Source organism: Cnephaeus nilssonii (genome assembly GCF_951640355.1).
Source record: "Cnephaeus nilssonii genome assembly, chromosome: 19".
Taxonomy (NCBI): domain Eukaryota; kingdom Metazoa; phylum Chordata; class Mammalia; order Chiroptera; family Vespertilionidae; genus Cnephaeus; species Cnephaeus nilssonii.
The window spans coordinates 11,882,200-11,898,717 of record NC_137090.1 but is presented as its reverse complement, the minus strand read 5'-3'; the positions used below and the strand labels follow the sequence as shown (position 1 = coordinate 11,898,717).

Genomic DNA, 16,518 nt, shown 5'->3' with positions numbered 1-16,518 from the left:
GCCTCACTCCTCTGGGCTGTGTCTCTTCTTGTCTGAATCTGAGCCATTCTTCAAAGCTGAACTTACATGCCACCTCCACTGGGGAGCCTTTTCTGATTTCTTCTTTCTTCCTAGGCTCCTCCTTCCTGCCATGGGGCCTATGCCCCACTCCCCTTGGAATGCAATTACTCACTGGCTGTGACAGTCCTTAAATAGTTACATTGATGACCTTTCTGAGCCTCAATTAGTTCCTTTGTAAAACTGAAATAATACCTGCCATCTCTCGCTGTTGTGAGTTAAGAGAAATATATGTGAACCACAGTCCTAGGACACAGAACACACTTAACATGTTAGTCTGACATTCTCACGTACATCTGCACTGCCCTGAAATGCACACACAGATGTTTTCTGTATGTGTGAGGGCCCTTATTCTTTTTACTTTATATAATAGTTATTTGTGTTGACTGTAAGCTCCTGGGGCCGGGGCAGGGAGTAGGAAGGGAGGGAAAATAGGGTATAGTGAAAAGAAACAGGATTTGGAATAAAAAGAGTTGGGTCTGCTTCTCAACCAGCTATGTGACCGAGGACAAGGTATTTCTCCTCCCTGAGTTTCTTTCTTCGTAAAAGGAAGATACACAATAAAATGTCCCATGGTCTTTTCATGTACGTTATCAAAACAAGCACTAATGTCTTCTACCCAACTGCCCTTGTCTGTTTCCCAAAGCTCAGCACAGTATCTGGCTGGGGGCGGGGGGGGGGGGAGTGTGCCCACGGATTTGTTACATGAGTGGGACATTGCATTGACTTCATTTGGTCTTCACATCTCCCCTCCGAGATAAGCTTTCATATCCCCATTTCAAAGATGAGAGAACTGAGGCTTGGAGTGAACAAAGTGCTTCGTCCATTCATTCAATAGACACCTGAATGAGCAACTACCATGCATCAGACACTCAGATGCTGGGGATACGAAGATAAAGATCTCTGCCCCTCACAGTCCAGAGTGGCGGGCAGGCCCATAAAAATAAGTATAATTATTTATAAGTATAAATAAGTATAATATTTATTGGGTTCTTACTAAGTGCCAGTCACTGTGGCAAGCTCATTCAGTCCTTCCCAAACCCTGTCAGCTAGGGAACATGCTTACGCCTGTTTCTCATGTATTCATAGACAAGGCATAGTGATTGCTTAAGGTTTCATAAGGAGCAAGAGGCAGAGCCAAGATTAATACCCAGTTGGTCTAGTCCCCACCTTAGCCACCAAGCTCTACCACCTCTGACGATAAGGCAGCATATAGGGCATCGTCAAAGCCCCAGGGAGGGGCCTCTAACTCTGGGGTTCAGCCGGTGGCTGAGGGGTTTCCTGAAGGACTGGGGGAATTAGCTAAGCTTCAGAGGTGCGTGAGGCAGGCAGGGCCGTTCCAGGAGAGGGAGAGGTGAGGAGTCCCCCACTGAAGGTCTCGCACAGCATCCCAGGCAGGGACGGGGGGGGGGGGGGGGGGGGGGGGGGGAGGGGGCTTAGGAGGAGGCTGCAGAAGCAGGCTGGGCCAGTCTAGAAAGGAGAGCGATCCATATCCTAGAGGTCGCTGGAGGTTTGAAGGGTTTTAAGCAGAGGGGAGACCTGGCTAGATTTTTACAAACATCATCTGGGCAGCTGCGTAGAGGTGGATGAGAGGAAGAGAGACTCAGAGTAATCCCAGGTGCGAGTTGATGGTGGCCTAGACAAGGTCTGGGGCAGTGAGGAGGGGATCAGAGACGGGCAGAGGTTGAGTTTTCCGGATGATTTGGAGATTGTTGGGTAGAGGACAGGAGCAATTTTGAAGGACACACAGTTTCGGCTTCTAATCCAGGAGAATGGGGGTGATCTCATGAGGTCAGTTTTGGACGCAGCCCAGGTCTTCTGGCCCCATTCGCGTGCCCTTTCGCCCCGTAACGTGGTCAGCAACGATGCCCGCAGGCGTGCCCCCAAGTCACCAGGGAACGCGGCGGCCCCGCCTTCGCAAACCAACTCAGAGCCTTGAACCCCACCCCTCTGGTGTTGGCGGCGCCTGCAGTGCGCGGTCTCGGGCGCCAGAGGGCGCTCAGGCACCTGCGAGAGCCACTCTAGCCCGGCGCGTCTCGGTGGCCGTGAAAGGTGACGTGGACACGGAAGTGGTCGTCGTCGCGGCGGCACCGGTGGGAGCGGGGCGCGGGGATCAGAGTGCGGCCGGCGGGCAGACGGGCGGCGGAGGTTTTGCACCGGCGGCGGCGGCGGACGCCGGCGTTATCGGTTGGGTGCGAGACCCCTGAGCCCAAGTGCGGCTTCTCAAGCATCTCCTGCCGGTTGCAGCCCGAGAGCGACGGGACCGCTCCGCCGGCGTCACCATGACCAAGGCCGGTAACAAGGGCGGGAATCTCCGCGAAAAGCTGGACGGCAACGAGCTGGACCTGAGCCTCAGCGACCTGAATGAGGTCCCGGTCAAGGAGCTGGTCAGTACAGCCGCGCGAGGCCCAGGCGTCCACCGTGCCTGCCCCTGGCCCTGGCCCGGGCCGTCTCCTTCCCCATCCCATGCCTCCGCTGTTAGGTCTTGAGATACGGTGGGGAGAGCGGGACTGCGCCCCCCGGGGAGGCCGCGTCCGGGCCCAGTGTTCTTCTGGGATGTACACGTGTCACTTTGGCGCAGTTCCAGAAGATGGGGTTTGGGGGAGGGGGGCTGCTGGTCTGGCCTTTGGCTCTGTACGGGTCGAGAGTAAATGCTCCCCCTGCCCCATCTGGGCGGTGTTCACAACGCCCAGCTCCGTGCCGGACCCCGGGTAGGCGGCCCACAGAGCGGCTGCTGGATGTATTCGGAGAATGAATGAACAAATGAATGAATGACTAGGTCTGAGAAGTAGGCTTCCAGGTAGACCGGGGTGTGGCCCGGAACCAGGGTTTTCTATGGAGCCAGCAATCCCAGGTGGCCGCCCCAGCCCTGAGGCGCCCTTCCTTGAAGGAGGCGAGGTCTCCCGGCGTGGTTGGCAAGGTCTCTTGCCTACTGGACTGAAACTGACCAGAATCCCCCGCTGCCCGGGGCCCATCCCTCCAACCCCTCTACTCCCACGCTCCCACCCAGGAAACCGAGGTCTGAGGCCCTTAGGAGATTTTGCACAACTAGTTGCCAAAGTGGAGTGAGTGAGATGGGACAACCCGGTGCCCCACCTGCGCCCTCCTCGCTGGCCTCACTTTGGATGACGTCGACTTTTCACTGCCTTTGGCGCTGGACCCAGTCTTCCCGCCGCCTTGGCTGTGCGGTATGGAGCTTAGCACAAGATTCCCAGTTAGCGTGTCAGCTCCCCATTGCTTCATAGCTGAGTGCCCTTGGCAAGCTAGTTCACTTTCCCCCCGCCCCTAGATTTCCTCATTTATAAAATGGTAGTCACAGTTCCCATCTCATAGAGGTTATGAGGATTCGGTGTGATTGTGAAGTGAACTGTTTGGCAGGTAGCCAATGCTGAAACGTGTAGGTATTACGGCTTTCTTCCCACTGTAAAATCTAAAACTTTTTTAGGTGGTCAAACTTCAGTCTTGGGACTTTCTGACCATTGGAAGGTGTAGGTTGGCCCAGGGTCCTTCATCTGAGTACTTGGCTTCGTTCCCACCCCGGGAGGATGGCCAGCCTTGTTTCCGCCTGGCCCGAGGGCTGCGGCGGGGAACCATGTACTCCAGGCGTCTGTTCGCACAGCATTGCCCCTGGGGAGAAAGAAGGGCTGGTTTTGCTGAGCTTCTCCAGTCCTGGACACCAGGGAAAATGGAGATGGGTCCGGAGGGCCTTATTTTCACTCTCATAGTCACTCATTTTACTCATTCATCCAGTCACGAACCGGCCAACAAGTATATTGAGAGCCCAGAAGGCCTGAACTAGGGAATATGGAAATTGCAAAGCCGTATTAGACACAGTCCCTTTGTTAAAACCGATAAGGAAGGGTGCTAGAGAAAATATTAGAAATGCTAGGGAGAATTCCTTAAGAATCTGTTTTCCTTTCTTGGATGTTCCATAGCCAAACCTCTGTTTGCATTCTTCCCTAGGTTTTGGTTGATGGGCTCATATTTCCTCTCCTATCCCTAAGAACATTATACTTCAGTGTTAATTTTTTTTTAAAGGCCTTTCCTGATCATGGGAACTGGTAAATGCTTCCTTAGCAGATGTCACTGAATCAGTTCGTGTGTTGATTTGATGTTTTGTTCTCATTCCCTTTTCTAGGCTGCCCTTCCAAAGGCCACCATACTGGATCTGTCCTGCAACAAACTGACAACTCTCCCGGTAAGACGGGCAAGCAAGCACAATTCCTTCTGGAGCCCTGATGCTTCATCTTCCTGTTTGGAGCAGTTGTGTCATAGGCATGATTTCAGAACAGGCCTGCAGGCCGCCTTCAACTAAGTCTGAGTGTGTTGGGGGTGGAGTCATCTCAGTGGGAAGGAAAGCAAGGTAGGGGCCTCGTTCTTTGGAACAGTGGGACAGCCAGCCACAGAAGACTAAAGTCAACAACAGGATGCTGGCTGAGTCCCTTATTGGGCTCATCCTTTTTTCCTGCCTGATATTAGTACTTTGTAAAATAGTTTATCACCCTGTTGCATAGAGGAGACTGGAGAACTTCTTAAATTGCTTGTTATCTGTGCAGCAGTTAATGGGGAGCAGGAAAAAGTGTGGTCGGATGGGCTACCGTGTCATTATCCTTTCAGTCTTTAATTGCTTGAGGTAACTTTTGGTTCCGCACATCCAATCCATGGTCAGATCCTTTTGATATTTCTTGTACCAGTTCTCCTTTGCTGCACCTGTGTAGGCGCTGGACTTGTTCATCCCTTCAGCCTTTCCTGGGTAATGGCGGCTCTCTCCTCTATAGCAGTGCTCCTTCACAGTCAGGTCTACGTGGGCGGGGGGGGGGGGGGGGGGTGCGCATTGTTGCCTTTCCCGTCCATTGCCCTGGCCAAGTCCCTTCTTGCCTTTCTCTGATATTCACTCATTTACTCAGGAATCGAGTCTCAGAAGTTGGCAGTTTCTTCCCGGGGTCATTAGTCCATTCCCCTCTCAGCATTCACCTGGACCTCTCTCATTATCTGCAGCGTCATCCCACAGCTCACCAAGAACCATTTTTAATACCGAAAAGGCATCTGAGCTCCCACTTCTAGGAAGTAGTTTGTGCTGAATTAAAGGAGGACAGAATTCCTTGCAACCTGACACCTGCTGTACACTTTGTCGGATGGCCACTCGGCACCCCAAGTGTACTTTTCAATCCGTTGTCTTGCCTTCCTCTGCAGTGCAGGTCCCCTGGCGTAGGTCCCCTGGCGTAGGTCCCTTGGCGTTCACAAGTCCCCAGAGAACACGAATAGTACCTTGACGGCTTAATGACAAGAGGGATGTTTTGACATGAGCTGGAGAACAGCCAGGATATGGGGAGGGTGTGCCTCAGCCCATTCAGTCAGTCATTTAAAGAACCCTCACAGGGCACCTGTGCTAAGTCCTGTGCCAGGTGCTACAAAAATAAACAGAATAACACTGGTATTCAAGGGGAACTTGATCCTTTTAGGAAAATGGATGATCTCACTATGTTTTGACAGCTCCTATGAAAGGTGAACATAGGGTGGTGTGTGAGGACAGAATGTGTCTCCAGTCACTCTAGTAGCAATGTGGAGGATAGGTTAGAGCAGTGGTTCTCAACCTTTCTGATGCCGCGACCCTTTAATACAGTTCCTCATGTTGTGGTGACCCCCAACCATAAAATTATTTTCGTTGCTACTTCATAACTGTAATTTTGCTACTGTTAATGAACCGTAGTGTAAATATCTGTGTTTTCCGATGGTCTTAGTCTCTACAGCAGCAGTTCTCAACCTGTGGGTCGTGACCCACAGGTTGAGAACCGCTAGCAGGGTCACCTAAGACCATCGGAAAACACAGATATTTACATTACGGTTCATTAACAGTAGCAAAATTACAGTTATGAAGTAGCAACGAAAATAATTTTATGGTTGGGGGTTACCACAACATGAGGAACTGTATTAAAGTGTCGCGGCATCAGAAAGGTTGAGAACCACTGGGTTAGAGGGAGAACTGAGGGTGAAGGGACCCACATTTATTTTGTGCCTGCTTTGTGTTCAGCCCTTTTGCATACACATCTCACTACTTACCACCAGGAGTGATGCTCATTATGTCTGTTCTCATTTGAGATGGAATAGCTGGTAAAAAGTAGAATCAGGATTTACACACAGGTGCCTGAGTTGGGGGCTCCTGGGCTGTTGCACCAGTGTGTGAGCCCCAGGCTTAGGTGTTCTCTCTTCGGGTCCTAGTCGGATTTCTGCGGCCTCATCCACCTGGTGAAGCTGGACCTGAGTAAGAACAAACTGCAGCAACTGCCAGCCGACTTTGGCCGTCTGGTCAACCTCCAGCACCTGGATCTCCTCAAAAACAGACTGGTCACCCTGCCTGTCAGCTTTGCTCAGCTCAAGGTAACAATTCTTGAACCGGTGCTTCATGGCCAGGGATGGCCAAGGGCTCAGGGACTCCTGGACCACGGCTTTGAGAAAGGCTGACCGGACAGGTGCTGCCTCATGGCGTTTCCTACGGCCGGGACACAGAGGAGCTCTCTCCCTACTCGTTTTGTTCCACTCGGAGGGACTCAGTGTGTGAACTCAGGCTTAGCCAGTCTCAATGCCCATCTCTTCCTTTTTTTTTTTTTTTTTTATAAAATATATTTTATTGATTTTCTACAGAGAGAAAGGGAGAGGAATAGAGAGTTAGAAACATCGATGAGAGAGAAACATCTATCAGTTGCCTCCTACACACTCCCCACTGGGTATGTGCCCACAACCAAGGTACATGCCCTTGACCAGAATTGAACCTGGGACCCCTGAGTCCGCAGGCCGACGCTCTAGCCACTGAGCCAAACCAGTCAGGGCTCCCATCTCTTCCTTTTTTAAATTTTGTTATTTTTGCCCCATCTCTTTAGAGCCTGAAGTGGCTGGACCTGAAGGACAACCCCCTGGACCCTGTCCTGGCCAAAGTGGCAGGGGACTGCCTGGACGAGAAGCAGTGTAAGCAGTGTGCCAACAAGGTAAGCACAACGCCACGCCCCCCCCCCCCCCCCCCGGGTCTCCTTCACTGACTCCTGGGACTTGCCTCTGCCTCTTGTTTTCCCTTCCAGGGCACCGTAGCTGTGTGTTGATTAAAGTGCCGTTTGTCTACTATGAACCTGGCAAGCAAAGGGACCTTTGTTTCTGTGTTGACTTTACAAGTAGTAGAACAATACTAGTTTGGCTCTACTGCAGGTCTTCCATTCTTAAGAAACCAGGACCTCCCTGATCCAACATTTCACTGTCACTGTTGTTTGAATGGGGCCAGAGAGTTAGGGGCAGTGGCCTTTCTGAGTCACAGAAAGGAACTTTGATAATAAAGGTATTGTGTGTATTTGTGAGTTGATAGCTATAAACAGACGTATCCTTTGCAGACCTGGCATTTGATTTCAGTCGAGTCATGTGAAATAGTGAGGAAATAAAGGCAACATGGAAGGCAAACATTGCCAGTAACCTTGAAGACGCCTCACATGGCTAAGAACAGCACTACACCCATCTCTCAGAATTCCCCACCTGCAGTCATTTTCCCTTCCAGCTTCAGAACGGAGGGCTGCTGCTTGCACGGGGCACCCGATGACTGGCTTTGCTTAGGGGGCGTGGTGAGCAAAAGGCCTTAACTTTAAAAGCAAGAATTAATGTAAGTGAAATGTGTGTATGATGGGTCTCTACAGGAACCTCGAGAGTAATGGACCTTCTTATCATTAGCTTCTTAGATAGTCCCATCATCTGTACCACCTATTATTGTAAGAAACCAACAGCAAAATGAAGGCAGCCAAGGAACCAAGGCGACAGCTTGCCCGTAGCTGAGGACACCTCAGGTGATCGGTGAAGTCCCATTTTGAAAATGTGGTACTTTAGGAGGGACGTTTGTTTCGAAGAACAGTGGTAGCTACCATTGACTACTCTCTCTACTACATGCTCTGTGGGAAATAGGTGTTCATATCTCTGACACTAGGCACCCTACCCTCATTGTGCACATGCCTTTCGTTTGTCCATTTATTTGGTTAACAAATAATACATTGAGCCATATGAAATTGCTGATACTCTACAGTTAGTGACCTATAGAAAGTTTTCATTGGTCTTGAGTAGTGCTCCCACATACCTTACAGACAAAGCTCCAGGTAGCACAGTGCCCTGTGGTTGTGGTAACTAAGCCATCCTTCCGGCATGGCTGCCCCTGAGCTGTCTCCTGCAGCACACCTTTAGGCATTGCTGGGGGGTGGCCTGGGTGTCAGAATGAGGTCACTTGTCTCCATGAGTTAGTTTAGATCTCACCTCGTGTGGGTTAATCGTAGTCACTCATCAGCTTGGTACGTAGTAAAGAATCTTTTAAAAATAATTTGTTAGTTCAACAGTATTCATCAGGTGCTCACTATATGCTGTGAACTGGGGTAAGTAGACAAAATCTACCCTCTAGGGCAGGGGTCCTCTAACTTTTTAAACAGGGGGCCAGTTCACTGTCCCTCAGACTGTTGGAGGGCCGGACTATAGTTTAAAAAAAACTATGAACAAATTCCCATGCACACTGCACATATCTTTATTTTGAAGTAAAAAAACAAAACGGCAAAAACACCCGCATGTGGCCCGTGGGCCATAGTTTGAGGACGCCTGCTCTAGGGCATGGATGGGGAACATCTGGCCCACGGGCGGTATAAGGCCCGAGAAATTATTTGGTCTGACCCTACTAAGGCATTAGGGGTGAGTTAATTAAATGTTTGACCAGATACAGGCTAATTTTCAAGTTGATAATTTTGTATGGTCTGTGAATGATGTTATAAATATCCAAATGGCCCTTGGCAGAAAAAGGTTCTCCACTCTGCTCTAGGGCTTATAGTCTAGACTAGAAGAATCCCTCCCATTTCTGAACTTGCTGTGTTTTCAGATAAATACAAGTTACTCCTGATACAAAGGTAAAAGGGACGTCTCTTAAACCTCCTAGCTCTTTACTTAGCCAGCTGTACACTCCCTAAAACCAACCGAATGGTTGGTGCTTATTTACAATTCAGAGTGACACGGACTGTCCCCATCATGCTTTACCTTCCTCCAGATCCTGTAACTCCTCGTTGAGAAGCCAATTTTTAGGGTGTTGTTTCCCATTGGAGAGAAGAGATTTGACTCCTGGGTTACACAGTTGGTTCCTTGTGACTTCACACCAGGCCCTTGGAGGGAGCTGCTTTGGCAGGCCTGCCCGAGCCCTCTCATGATGGGTGTGTGCATGTCTGAAGTTCCCACGAAGTACAATAATTGCATTTGAATACGTGTCTGTCCTGTAGGGTGTCTAGTGCGGTAGTGAAATGCAGACCATTTGCTGTTGTAATTTACAATAGTTTAGGTTTTCCTCTCTCTTCTCATTAACGCAGTTAGGAAGCTGAAGTAAAAAAGCAGCCGTATTTACTGAGCACACATAATGCCAGGGGCTATGTTAGGCAGCTAGTACAAGTTATGTAATTTAATCTTTGCAACAGGCCAGAGAAGTCTTATCTCTGTTTCCCAGATGAGAAAATCAGCTCAGAAAGGTTAGTCAAAAAAAAAGAAAAAGAAAAGTCACTAAGTCACTTGCTAAGGTCACACTGTTAGTAAGTAAGAGTCAGGATTGTGCTGGGCTCCAAGCTTGTACTAAGTCCCCTACATCCAAGGAATGTCAGCTGCTAGAAAAATAAAAAGGCGTTTACCTCCTCCCTTAACCGTGCCCAGCGGGAGAATCTCTGAGGTTAAATTGGAGGTGGAGGTCAGCCATGACAGCTGAGAAGTCGAGGGGCTCGGGTGCCCGTGCGTGGTGTGGTGTTTGGGCAGAATGGCTCCTTCCCTTTCTCCTCAAGCGCTCCTGCCTCTGCACAAGTGAGTGGAACAGGCTCTGGTCTGGAAACTCAGAAGACCTGCCCTCCCAGCTGTGCTGCTTCCAGCCCACGAGGTGTGGACAGATCGCCCTGAGTCTCGGTTTTCCTCCGTTTGAAATGGGAATCCTGTTACTCCTATACCCAGTCTGTCAGTTGTTCATCAAACATGTATTGAGTGCCTATAGTTAGCTAAGCTCTGTGCTCGCCTACAGACAGGACAAAGGAACTCAAAGTCTGATACCTGAGTTAGATAAGAAAACTCCCCAGGACTGAGGAGAGGGGAACCTGAGGCAGCCAAAGGAGGGAGGTCCGGAAAGCGTCTTGGGGGAAACTGCGGTCCCTGCTCATCACAGAGTAGTCCATGTTCGGCACAGAGCTGCTGGGAGAATTACGAAGAATTATGAAATTGTGCACATCAGAGACTAAATGGCGGGGATTGTACAGATTCCATTGTCACCGAGTTCACAGTTTTTTTCCCTGACAGCTATAGTGAACTAGGCTCAGACTCTTCTCCAGGGATTGGCACCAAGTTGGGATTAGCTCCATTAGCTCTGCACTGCTCCGGAGGCTTGCGCTGATCGGGGATCCTGGGAAGAGCCGTCTTTTGAGACGTCCCCTGAGCTGAGTGTGGCTGTAGGCTGCTGCGTGGAGTCGTTGAGCGCCCTCTTCTGCCTTTGCAGGTTTTACAGCACATGAAGGTCGTGCAGGCGGATCAGGAGCGAGAGAGGCAGCGGCGGCAGGAAGTAGAACGCGGTAGGTGGCCATCCCTCTTCTAGTCATCTTCCGGGCCCTGATCCCAGCCACTGGTTCTGCTTCAGGAGCTGGAATCCAGCAGAGGAGTCGTGCAGAGCAGTGGGGAACAGTGTGGGGGTAGACAGTATCATCTTTGTCTGACGAACCTCTTTCCAGTCTTGGTCTCTCCACTGAGCTTGTCACGTTCAACTGCTTGTCTGTCTGCCTGGAGGATTAATAGGCATCTCAAACTCAGCCTGGCTAAAACAGGTCCTCGCAGTGTTCCCCAGGAGAGGAAATCAACATCCCTGCCATCATTCTAGCCGGAAATCAGAAAGTTGTCCATGATTCCTTTCTCCTGTTACTCCTCCTGTCTGTCAGCACGTTTGTATGCGGCTGTTCCCCCACCTCCAGGGCCAGCACCGAAATCAAGCCTCCATCCCGTGGGCTGCCACAGTCCCTCCGAATACAATGTGGTCTCCACGCATGTGCCTTCCACACAGCAGCCAGAGAGATCTTTTTAAAACAAACCAATTATGCTTTTTGTTTAAAACCCTCTAATGGCTTCCAATTGAACTTAGAATGAAACTCAAACTCAGTAACATGGCCCTCAAGACCTGCCACGGCCCACGCCTGCTTACTTCTCCAGCCTTGTCTGTCTGTCTGCCTCTCTCTCTCTCTCTCTCTCTCTCTCTCTCTCTCTCTCTCACACACACACACACACACACACACACACACACACACAGAATACAGTTACCTTCAGCCACACAGGCCCCTGCTGTTGCTGGAACACAGCAGGTAGTCTCACCTCTGGGGCTTTGCTTGGCTTCCTTTTCCCTCAGATCTTTCCACAGTTGGTTTCGTGTAATCCTCCATGTCTCTGCGCAAATGTTGCCTTAGGTGAACCTTAACCCTTTCCGGACCACCCAAACTAGAATACCATCCTACCTGTCATTCTCCACTCATCCTCTAGCATTTACTCTATGGCACACATCATTTCTGTTTTACTATTTGCTCGCTTGTTTATTGTTCGTCTCCTTCTCTACAGAGTAGACGACTTGGGCACTAGAACCTGCTTGTCTTCACGGCTGTCTCTCGAGCACTTAGAACAAGGCCTGGCGCCCGGGTGCTCTGTCGCCTGGCTGGCTGGCTCCTGTGGTTAGAGGCTCATGTGGTACTGATTGCACGCAGTCCCTGAGATCAGAACTCTGAGCTACGCCTGTTCCTTACACGCACATGGCTACTGTGATGCCGTGTTTACCCCACCACTGCTGCTCCCGCTGCTTCACGCCAGGCTCTCGGAGGCCGCATGTTCTTGGCACTCCCCGCGCTCAGCTGGAACGGGAGCCTGTGTGTTCAGAGGCAGTGGAAAGCTACAGTCCTTATAGTGCTGCTATTCAGCTGCATGGTGGCTCAGACAGGCCTTTAAGCCCTAAAAGGACGTTTAGCCACCATTTGCGGCATCTGGCTTTGGAAAAATGTACTTCAGGTGTCCAAATAACGAATTTGGCAATGCATTTTTAGAAGCCAATAATTTGTAAGTTGGGGACTGCGTGTAAACATCTTTGAACTGTGAAGTAAATCAGAATAAGTCTAGACATTACAAACTATTCATGTCGCTGGTTCAGAAAAACATTTCCATCGTCTCTAACCCTGAACCTGAGTGCTCACTTTCTCTTCTTGCTTGTCCTTCTCAAGCCACGTTCCTTCCCGGAGCTCGGGAGACAGGAATCCTGCGGACTCGACACCTCCGTTGTTGCTTCTGCTCAGAGCCGAGTTGTCGATCGCTGTGCTTTCTGAGTCGGTACCTGTTCTAGGGGAGCACCGGCCTCATCACGCATGCCTTGTGCCCCTCTTGTTAGCTCACCCTGATCTCTTCGCAGCTCGTGGCTAGAAACCCCCTCATGAGTCCATCCAGCAAACCCCGAGGGCCGCTCATTACACTGCAGGGAGGGCAGGAAGGCAGCTGGCTCCTCAGGTGTCCTTGGCGACCCTTGGCCTAGGGAAATGGAGGCTGAATCCACGCTTTCAGTCGCTGGGAAAGCACCCTGGGAGGTGTGGGGAGAGAAGCCATTTGGGGAAATCTTTCCTTGTAGAGGCGGAGAAGAAGCGGGAGGCCAAGCAGCGAGCCAAGGAGGCTCAGGAGCGAGAGGTGCGGAAGCGGGAGAAGGCGGAAGAGAAGGAGCGCCGGAGGAAGGAGTACGATGCCCTCAAAGCATCCAAACGGGAACCAGAGAAGAAACCCAAGAAGGAAACAAATCAGGCATCGAGTAAGTGTGCCCCTGTTTTAAGGCCCCGGCAGGTGCAGAGGGGAGACGCACGGGTGTGTTCAGGCGTGGATGAACGAGCGAGCTTGAAAGCTTATCAGATACAGTGACCCCTCTGGCCTGGGAGCACCTCGGAGGGTTTACTTATGAGGAATGGAGGATTCTCCTGGGGAACAAGTGTCTGGCCTGGCTGGCTTGTTTCCCCACAGGCACATGTGGGGTTTTGGTCAGATGTGGCTGAGAGCATTCCCAGGACAGGGAATTGCACTGTTTGTAAGTTAGATCTAAAATCACCGAGAAAGGTGAAGGATGCATGTGGTCACATGACTCGTGAAGAACACTGGGTGTGCTTTGAGAGCGTGGAGCTGGCTCAGGAAAGCCAGCCCTGCCTATGGTTTTCTTTCCACGTTGGAACACAGTACTCCCTTTTTGCTTGAACACCACGGGAGTCATTTGGTCCGTGTTCGGGGAGCCATGGGGTATAAAAAACACGTTAGTGTTTTGCCTGAGTGTGCCCAGTTGAATTTGTGTTGTTATGTGGCTCCATGTACATGGGACGGTCGTATACCCTCTGGGCCAAAGGGACCCCCTGAGCAGGAGCAGCTCTGGAGGGGAGCGGAGGCCCTGCTCGCCCTTGCTGGCCTTGAGCAAGGTGCCTAACCTCACCGCCTTTTGGTTTCCTTGTGTAAAATGAGGATCCTCCTTCTTACAGGGTAGTGACAGGATGAAGAGAGAAAATCATGGGTTCTTGGCATGAGGGTGCTCAGTCAGGTTTTTTTTAAATGTTGCCTAGTAATCTCAAAACCATTTTTTTCTAATTATAAATGTAATATACGTGTTCATTGCAGAAAATGTAGAAAAGTTCTCTCTAAATAGATCAGAAAATGGCAGTCACCTCTAATCCCCCATTCCCAGCAGTAATCACTGTTTTTTTATATGTATCTTATACAGGGTGGGACAAAATTAGGTTTGTTCCTATGGAAAATAATACCGTAATTAATAACTAATAATACAAAAATAAGCTGTTTCACGGATTCACAACTATAAACCTACTTTTGTGCCACCCAGTTTAATAATTAACAATATTAATACATCTCAAGGCTGTGGCCAGATAGCTCAGTTGATTAGAGCATTGTCCCGATACTCCAAGGTTGCGGGTTCAATCCCCGATCAGGGCACATACAGAACCAATGAGTGCATAAATAAGTGGAACAACAAATCGATGTTTCTCTAAAAATCAATAATTAAAAAAATAAAAATCTTAAAAGTGCTTCCCCAAGTGGGCAGCCCTCCATCCATGCCTCCTGACAAGCCCCTCCCCTGACCCTGAGAGGCCTGGAGCATCACCATGTTTTCAAGGCCTTAGGACCCTGGGGACTGTGTACGCCACGTGAGACGTCCAGAACGAGTTCCAGTCTTGAATGTCTTTTCTTGAATCCAAGGAGAAGGCAGTTTACATTTCAGTCTGCACATAGCAAGTTTTTAAGAGCTCAGATGTTCTTAAAACAATATTCATGCCTGAGAGGGGTGTACGTGGATCTGCATGGAGGAGAACAGCATTGAGTGGTGGACAGGGTGGGTCTCCTCAAAATGACTGAACTCTTTTGTCTACTGTGACTTTGTCACTCCAGAATCCAAGTCCGGCTCTCGGTCCCGGAAGCAGCCACCCCGGAAGCACACCCGGTCCTGGGTGGTGCTGAAGCTGCTGCTGCTGCTGCTGCTGTGCGTGGCGGGCGGGCTGGTGGTGTGCCGGGTGACGGAGCTGCAGCAGCAGCCCCTCTGCACCAGCGTGAACACCATCTACGACAACGCGATGCGGGGTCTGCGCAGCCACCACATCCTCCAGTGGGTCCTGCAGACCGACCCTCAGCAATGAGCGTGTCCTCAACACCTGCTGCCTCCCAGCCCTGGGACTTGGATTCCTATGGAATTGGGTTCTGCTGGACACAACCTCTTTTTAGCGTCAGACCTACCTGCCGTCATTAAATGGCTGCTGATTGGTACTTGAGACCTCCTCTTTGTAGGACTTCTTTGTTCCTCAGTCAGGGTTCCCTGGTGGAATAAGAAGTGGGATTAGGGAGAGGGAATAACCTCAGGCCTAAAGAAATAGGCTTGGGGGTGAAGAGAGGAACAGTCTTTTCTGGTTGTTATACGAAACTATAAAGGCAAGGTTCATTTCTAACTGGTCAGCTGTCACTACATTTACACTTTTTTGTGTCACAAACCCTTTCATTCCTCCCCGGGGACCCGGGGCAGATCAGGAGGCAGTGGGTTGTTATTGGGAATTAGGACACCATGCTCAGCAAATCTAGCCTAAATCGGAGGGGAGGGGCATACCTATTTTCTTAAGGACCTCAGGCATTCAGACATTTTAATGACCATACAGTCTCAGGCTCAGAAGGGGACTTCTAGACTATGCAGTCCAATAGAACACTTGCAGGTAAGGAACTTGAGGCCTTCCATGACTTGCTTACGGTCTCCCAGCTGTTTTGAGGGAACTGGACTCCCACTCTGGTATTCTTTCTTTTCCATAATTTTGCCTTCCTTATAATGTCCTGAGAGACCAGAATGGAGTATCTCTCAGCCACAGCATGGAATCTTTCATGTAGACAGATTCATGGCCCACAAGTAGAAATCTCATAGCTTTGAGGGTCTTGGGCAGCTCCTGTGGAGTCCTGTCCCTACTTATGTGGCCTCCATAAAATGCCTCGATTTTAGAGCATTAACTTCCCCATTGCCAGTAAATAAGGCGTAGCCTCACAAAGCCTTTGCCTTCTGTGACAGCTGTCAGTAGTTGGTGTGACTAAATACCTCTAAGGCAACCTGAACACTCCAGCGTCAGAGACTGAGGTTTAGAATTGTTTGATTCTAGCCCTAGAACTTACCTAGGCAGCGAAGGGAATCAAGGAGCATCGAGGCATTTAAAAGGGGTCAGGAACTCTAATGACTTGTGCAATTAAGGGCAGGGCTGTCACTCTCGTTTGCCAGAGTAAGCGTTTTCTTGCTCAGTGGCCTCCTTTGCTTCATCTTTGACAATAGCTGGATGTAGGGCTCAGGAATGGCCATGTCATGGTGCCCATTCACTGAAACTCCCGATTGCAAGTTCCTTAAAGTTCAGAGATGAAGAGGACAGGCTCCAGCTTTCTAGCCTCAGTGGCCCAACTGGATAGGATTGCCAGTTGTGATTGTCCTGATCCTGGAAGAAATGACTTCTCCCCCAAGGATAGCTCTGCTGTATAGGCCCACACCTTACTCTGGATCACTACGCATTCCTTTAGTCTTCCTCCAAGCTCCAGAGCCACTGGTACAAATGCTTTATTGAAACTAAACACATAGTACATAAGATAAGACTGACAGAATACAGAAGTCGGCACAGCGATCAGACCCGTTCCCTGGCTGGTTGAGGCAGCCTCCGTGGGCCAACAGAGGGCTGGACACCCAGCCTAGTAAAGCCAACCCACCGAGGGCACTTCGCTCATGATCTCAAGACTTGATGTTGAGGTTCTTTTGGATTTCTACAATTATTAAATATGTGTCTGAATGGTCTGTCTGTGTTCCTTTGTATTTTGAGGGCTGGCAGGGGTGGCTTATGCATGGCACTTGATTTTTGCCAGGAGGCAAAA

General features: G+C 50.1%; 1 protein-coding gene across 1 annotated transcript; it reads left to right on the top strand.

The window, feature by feature from the left end:
• Positions 1-2,108: 2,108 nt before the first annotated feature.
• On the top strand, positions 2,109-16,427 carry LRRC59 (leucine rich repeat containing 59). The gene is made up of 7 exons (XM_079797896.1): positions 2,109-2,444; positions 4,196-4,255; positions 6,277-6,435; positions 6,936-7,040; positions 10,577-10,649; positions 12,725-12,898; positions 14,527-16,427. Exons 1-7 carry the CDS (start codon positions 2,340-2,342, stop codon positions 14,769-14,771), a joined length of 921 nt encoding a protein of 306 aa, XP_079654022.1. The 5' UTR covers positions 2,109-2,339; the 3' UTR covers positions 14,772-16,427.
• Positions 16,428-16,518: the final 91 nt, after the last annotated feature.

Coding starts and splice junctions, on each gene's coding strand:
- LRRC59 (XM_079797896.1), top strand. CDS start 2,340: ATGACCAAGGCCGGTAACAAGGGCGGGAATCTCCGCGAAAAGCTGGAC. Junction 7,041..10,576: donor GTAAGCAGTGTGCCAACAAG/GTAAGCACAACG, acceptor CTGCCTTTGCAG/GTTTTACAGCACATGAAGGT. Junction 10,650..12,724: donor GCGGCAGGAAGTAGAACGCG/GTAGGTGGCCAT, acceptor CTTTCCTTGTAG/AGGCGGAGAAGAAGCGGGAG.